Source organism: Elaeis guineensis, chromosome 4 (genome assembly GCF_000442705.2).
Source record: "Elaeis guineensis isolate ETL-2024a chromosome 4, EG11, whole genome shotgun sequence".
NCBI lineage: Eukaryota > Viridiplantae > Streptophyta > Magnoliopsida > Arecales > Arecaceae > Elaeis > Elaeis guineensis.
Window position 1 is genome coordinate 22491121 of NC_025996.2, and position 7371 is coordinate 22498491.

At 33.7% G+C, this 7371-nt stretch overlaps 1 protein-coding gene across 2 annotated transcripts; it reads right to left on the minus strand.

Moving 5' to 3' along the window:
- Nucleotides 1–1203: 1203 nt before the first annotated feature.
- On the minus strand, nucleotides 1204–6883 carry LOC105043383 (uncharacterized). 2 transcript variants are annotated; one of them, XM_010920911.2, is made up of 5 exons: nucleotides 6646–6883; nucleotides 2964–3231; nucleotides 2626–2825; nucleotides 2333–2520; nucleotides 1204–1709 (listed from the first exon to the last, which is right to left on the minus strand). In XM_010920911.2, the coding sequence occupies exons 1-5, from the start codon at nucleotides 6735–6737 to the stop codon at nucleotides 1438–1440; spliced, it is 1020 nt and encodes a 339-aa protein (XP_010919213.1). In that variant the 5' UTR covers nucleotides 6738–6883; the 3' UTR covers nucleotides 1204–1437. The 2 variants fall into 2 exon arrangements, with proteins under 2 accessions (XP_010919213.1, XP_010919212.1); XM_010920910.2 differs by having other exon boundaries at nucleotides 2626–2840.
- Nucleotides 6884–7371: the final 488 nt, after the last annotated feature.

Genomic DNA, 7371 nt, shown 5'->3' on the forward strand with positions numbered 1-7371 from the left:
TTATTTGAATTAAAGTTAAAATTCTTATTTTTTTATATTTTAATTTATAATTTTTTTTCACATTTTTTTCTCTTTTTTCACTTTTTAATGGCATTTATTTTTTTATCAAAATTTAATTCAAATTAAAATTTTAAATTTTTTTAATTCAAATTTATAATTATATAATTTTTTCATTTTTTTCATTTTTTCCTGTTTTTATGAAATTTTTTTAGGCTACTTTTTTTATTTGTTTGAAATATTTTTTAAATAAATTAATTTGAAATTGAGAAAGTAATTTGAAATGATATTTTTTATTTTAATTAATTTTAAAAATTTTATTTCTTTTAAATTTCAAATTATAATTCTTAGTTTTTTCAATTTTTTTAAATTTTTGATTTTTTAATGGCACTTTTTTTTTAATTTTTTATTTTTTTGAATATTTTTTTAAAAATTAATTTGAAATGGGGAAAGAATTTGAAATGATGTTTTTGAATTAAATTTATTTTTTTTTTAAATTCAAACTTATAATTTTTATTTCTTTCGCATTTCTTTCTCTTTTTTTCTATGATATTTTAATTTTTTAAATTTTTAAGATTTTTGTTTAGATATTTTTTAAAAAAAATTAATTTGAAAAGAAAAAAATCATCTAAAATTATCTTTTTTATTTAAATTAAAAATTTTAATTTTTATATTTTAAATTTCATTCAAAATTAAAATTTTTATTTATTTATAAATTTAAAATTATAAATTTTATTTTTTTCATTCTTTTTCATTTTTTTTCTTTTTTTTGGAGAAAAAAATTAAAAAACATTATTTTGAATGGTGTTTTTAAAAACACCTTTCAAAATGACGTTTTCTAATTTTTTTTTTTTTTTAGATGGTACCTACGTGAAAAATGTGAGTGACGTGGCTTGGATAAAATATCATTCAAAATGATGTTTTATCCCTTTTGTATTAGATTCGTAAATAAGTTAGAATTTATATTATTTAAATAAATAAATTTTTTTTATATTATTTAAGAAAAGAACTCGAATCATGAGGGTGTGCAATTCAAGGTTCCAGTAGAAGTTTTCAGTATTTTTATATTGTAACCCCCTACAGCCAGTGGCTCGCATGAAATGGCTTTCAAATTTGCAAACCCGCTATTGCAGCTAAAAGCCTAAAAGGAATATGAGTCCATTGTCAGCATGGAGCTTATAAAGCCAAGAAAAGTGGACATTCAAATAGGGCAATTATGAACTGCAAAATTTATAAGAGAAGCCGTATCCCGAAATGGAACCCCACAATTTGGATTGAAAATGGATACCATACTTACACAAATTGCTTAAAAATTGAAAAAGCACTGAACAAAAAAGGGAAAAAGGGTTAACCTATTAACAAAGGAAAAATCCAGTGCAAGAACATAATTCAATCAATGTCTTGAGGTACCATAGCAAGATAGGCACTCTCTGCTGCTTCTTACCTTCTTTTCTTAGTGATGGCTGAGGTACGAGTTTCTGCATCTTTCTTGACAAAGTTCCACCAAAGATAAGCGAGGGGGATGGCAGCAGCATGCCGCAAATCAACATACCCTTTGGACGATGGGAACTCCTCTAGAAGCATGACAAGGATGCCTCCAAGCATAACTGTCCACAATTTGAACCACGAAGGAGGACGAGTTACGGCAGCCCATACCACCCATAGGATTGCCTGAGCGATGTCCATTATGATGCAAACTTTCATGTTCAGACCTGATAAAAAAGTCAGAAAAAAGAAATACAAAATGAAGTATCTGTTTATCTGTCAATGCCTTAAAAATGTCAAATGTTCAAGAGAGGGAAGATTTGAACCAGAGGTCATTACGAGTCACAATCTAAGACCCATCTTGCACACTTAAAATAGTTGTGGAAGTAAAATTGCTAACAAATAGAGCAGACGTAATAGAATAACTCTTCTTGGCAATTCTTCCCATGACAAATGGAACAAAAAAGCAAAATAAAAGGTTCCCCATTCATGAATTGTAAAACAGGACCAATGATGTAGAAGCAGGTACACATAGATGTGTTGAGTACCATGCATGAGTGCAAAAAGAGTAATTAGAATCACTTTGCTAAGGCCGAGAAAGCAATGAAACATCATGGATTATGCTTGACAAAATTGAAGCGATACAACAAAAGAAAAGGCATTTGCAATGTAAAGAACCCAAAGCCTCCCATCAGAAGCAAATTACCAGATATTGATCAGACATGCACAACTTCTCAAACAAGTAAACAAGAGTTGAAGATGCATGAAAACAGTCTCAAAGGACTGCTTTTAGCAGAATATCTGCAGTGCCCACTTCAACCATAAGTTTTAGTGACAGAGAAAAGCTCACCATGGTCAAATTTGTAGAAGTTCAGATACAGGATGTGTGTCGTCACAAAGGCCAATAATGGGGCTGCAGCTGTAACCCTTTGAGCTTCACCCTTGACATTAAATGTCCGCAGTATAGCCAGAATGAGGGAGTACCCAAGTAAAGCAACAGCAGATGATTGATTTAACTTCTCTGTAACATCAGAATTCCTGCAGTATATAAGAAAATTGCATCAACATTGTGAAGTCAGAAAATTATCATATCATCAAAAATTGCTTGCACCCCTCATGAACAGGGGAAATTTGATAGCTCACCAAATATGAAAAATAGCATTCCAGAACCAGGCATTCATTGACAAGAGCCCATAGATATGCCACAAGCCAGTAAACTCATAGTATGGCCTCCTACTTTGAGGCCTACGTTCCAACTTGTAATATACTAGACGGAAAAAGGATAGCCAGCCATAAAACTGAACCACAAGAGTCAATGCTGAGAGGGCAGCAGAAACAGGCACCTGGATAGAAATAGACTTGACAAATGTGTAAAAGATAAGCATGGAAGCAAACATCAAAACTTACAACAGAAAAAACATCAAAATAATTGTGAAAATTGAGAAGTGAACATCTGTCAGCAAATTAAATGAAGGACCCACCTGAAACACAGAGACATGCTTGGAAGGCCATTTGCCATGATACTTTACAGCTTTGAGACCAAGTGCTCCCCTTTCCATTTCTCGTTGCTTCATACAAAGATACTGACAAAAGCTCCTGCATTTCCACTGTTTCCACTTCAAGTGCAGACTGTACAGCTGCGTTTTCATAAATGTATTCTCTCCAGGTACATCACCAGATGAAAATTGGCAATGTTGAATGGAGTTGTTCCCAAAGGATCCGGTATTTTGACATTGTTCCGTGCAATCTCTGGCAGCCCAAGTAATGTCAAAATAATAAAAATAGAAATTCTGTCACGTTCTCATAATATTCTCGTTGTAAATCAGTGAGACATCACAACAGGCTTCAACAAGTTGAACGAGATAGATGCTATAAAATAACTTTGAGGACAAATTCTTGTGACATATCACCTAACACCCTGAATCCTTTAATTTTGGTATTGTGTGATAGATCTGACTTGCTAAAATTGCTGAAACTATAAGTTTTTCAATGATTAACACCAGTTCTGATTAAAGATATTAATAAACAATAGTTTGTAGGTATATTCATTTCTACTGTGAAACAGACAAAATATCTTTATCAGCATAAGATATAGAAGCCATACAGGTGCTCTCAGTGGCTGTCTGACACCATAATTACAGAACAGCTAAGCTGCATAAATCATTTACAACCATAGATGCCAAAGAACTCGTAAAGTAAAAGGGGGAAAAAGGATTTTAATATGCCTGTCTCAATAGAATTGGTTGATGCAGTAGTTTCTCTACACATGGTTTCAAGCCCTGTAAATTATACACAACCTTTTTCCTTTTTTTTTTTTTTTTTTTTGGGAGTATCCAGTGGTTTGGTTATTCACCACCACACAGGTTTCAACCCGAGACTTCTCACTTGGAGAGGAAGGTACCAACCAGCTGAGCTAGCAGCTGTCAGTGATCAAACATAAGCAATTACACATACATAAAGATGTCATATCCTGCCTATAGGTGGTTGGATTCATAGAGCCAACCTAGTCAATAGTTCTTATTGCCATTCAAAGTGAAAAGTTGTATTCTTTTTTACACATTTATTGTTGTTTCCATCCATGTTCTTCAATTTTCCCTCTGGAAGCATGAATGTACAGTCTAAATTTAAAACCCACCTTTCCCTGGCATTATCCAAGAGATAAATGTATTCTCACCATCTTGACTAATGTTCCCAGACTTTCTTCTATTAGTTATACTCAAAACCTTTCTCTAATGCACTGCTTCTAAATTCACTTGATGCACTTACAGTGAAGCCAAATCGATAAAGTTATCATTAATATACTTACCTGATTCTCATAGGACATGTTCATTGACCAATAATTTAATGCACAAAGAAAACTTGGCCTTCTGCCTCACAAGAATTTACCTCAGAGTTGCTTCTATGATCACCAAAATTGCAAAGACACATCTCAAGACCCTCAACCTCTTCATCCTATTTGGACCATTAATGTAATCTCTCCACACTAGCACATAACAAATCCAGATGGTAGCAACAATTGGGAGACCTAGTCTCCAATTACTATAATTGGAACCTCAATTTTTGTTTCATCATCAAACTACATGTGCTTTGTTTTAGTTTAACAAATAATTGAGCATTCTCTTTCTCAAACTTCCACATTTACAAGGTAAATTCATCCCCATGCAAGTCATGCATCGACAAATAACAAGCACCTAAAAGCAATAGGCATTCTCCTGCACAACATTCTGAAAAACCATTACTAACCTCAAAGAGTAACTGAAGTCATTAAAAAAAAGGAAATAAGGTCTAGTCAGATTATTTATTTTCTAATTCTTTCAAATAAATATGCATTTACATTGATAAATTCACGATGGAAAAGAATATACACACAGCATGAACAATAAGTTAATGCCAATATCCTCGAATGTAAGCTCATATGTCTCCAACCTCCCGCAATGGTAACATGTGGGTCAAACTTATGGGACAAAATTCCTTGAACAAGTGTGCAGGTGAAGTATAGGTTTAAAGCCAGAAGATGAGGTGTTGATGGTTTAAAATTATGATCGCATCTTCAACCATCTTCAACTTTGTTGTATAAAATGATAGAACTTGGTGGCCCATAGGATAGACTTCTTAATTGTACTTGCATCACTGCAACAGGGAGATTTATCCTCGGTTTTAATGAACCTAACTAAGGATTGACTTTCAGCCTTTGCATCAATTAACTTATAGAAAAACTCACTAACTATTAACATGAACATAAGCTCACATTTTATATCAATTTTTTTGAAATGATGATTTGGATGATGAGGGAAAATGCACAACTGGCTAAAACTCTGTAGATATATTTTCAAGCAATGATGGCCTGACATGCTACAAATAATATTTTTGTTTTGAATTCATGATGAAGACACCAAACACGTACTTAAACATATAAACTTGAATTTGAATAAACTCTTGAAAAAAATAAAAGAAGGAAGAGGTGATCTAGAGATAACTCAAGTGCTGCATAAATGAAATGCCGATGAGACTTCAGAGTGGCACTACTTAGAAAGACAAGTAGATCAGACCTAGCATGGCTAAACATTTCCAAGATGTACTAATTCTTTTATAAATTAAAAAAGTCAATATTACCAAAAATAATAAATATGACACAGAGATTGGAAGCCAGGCACCCCCCCCCCCCCTCCCCACAAAACACACACACACGTGTGCAAAGTTTTCTTTTCCTCCCAGCATGGCTATCTTTCGCCAATGATTATGAAAGAAATGATTCTAGTTATTGAGTTCCTCAACATGATTAGAGGTAGAAGCATCAAACAAAGTATTCTATTTGAAAAGCTTGAACATACATTTATCGGTTCCACCTGCATGATTAAGTTATTATGAAATATTGCATCTAATTTAGAAACATAAAGAAAGCTCTGACCAACATTAGAGGATTCTAAAACAACCAAACTGATGATAAGCAAAAACACGTGAATAATGATTCCCCACTAAGCTGTTAATGATGGATGATCCAATACTGCCCAATAAGTCACCAACAAAATCAACACTGATAATACCAGAAGCCAACTCACATCCCTGAGATCTCCTACTCTCCATATGTTTAACTATGAAAGCCAATATGTTCAAACAAACAATCCAAAAGAATTTCTGGAACCGCAGACCAAATTAATTGAACAGCAAAATTGAATGAAAATCACAACATCTATGAGCAGATTAATAAACATGATAACTGTCTTTATTTTCGGAACAAGGAAAGGCGAGTCTTGGAATTCACATAAAAAATCCTGCACAGTTGCAACATTCGACTTCAGTTAATAAATTAGCTACCAAAAGACTAATGCTGTACAATTCTAATTTTCCTTCCTCACGTCGCACGAGTCTTTCACCGAGCCACAAAAAATCTATCAAGATTGGGATGTTCTACCTATCTATTTTAATGATCGAAACCATAACGCACAATAGAATAGAGAGTTTTTAACAGCAACCATTAATCAATCTCGGAAAAAGGGCTATTCACCAATAGAGATGACATATAATCATTAGACAACAATTTCAAAAAGGAAGAACATGTTGAGATCGTAAACAAAATCTTCTCAATCAATTCATCCAACCAAAAGAACGAAGAACTAACTCCGTTCTAAAAAGTCATGGAATAAAATCAAGAAGACGACGTACCGGTAAAGCGGATCGGCGTCGCCTTCGCTGGCATCGGTGGCTCCAAGGATGCAACCAAATAACACAACCAGCAACACCCAACGGCCTGACATCTCTCTCAAACGAAAAGAGAACACGTCTATGCGGGATCAAGAACTGGAACCAGACAAACAAATGAACTCCAACCGAGAATGAAGCGACGGAGACGGAGCGATGATAAATTATATAATATATATGCATATAAAGAAAGAGAGGAATTCGGAGGAGGTGAGGGGAATAGGCGGAGTTCTTTCCTTTTCTTTCGATTATTGAGCACGACGGGACGAGAGGGGAGAAATTTCGAACCTTTTATAACTTAGGCTTGGGTTTATTTGACGGGTCCCTCCCGGCTTTTCTACCGGGGGTGTGTGCAGCGCAAACTGACAGGTCGGTGGTGGTGGGATCATTTGGATGGCAAAATTAATCCAATATACATTCTATCCGAATTCGATCAAATTTAAAAAATAAAATTTGATTGAATTTGAATTTGAATTTGGATAAAACTCAAAAATTATAGTACGGATATGGGTAGGATATGAGTAGTGCTATTTTCTACTCGAATCCGATCCGAACCTATGGATATGGATAATATCCGAACCCATATCTGAATATATATATATATATATATATAGATATATATATACACACATATATACGATCTCTCTATATATATATAATTATATATATGTATGTATGTATATGTATGCA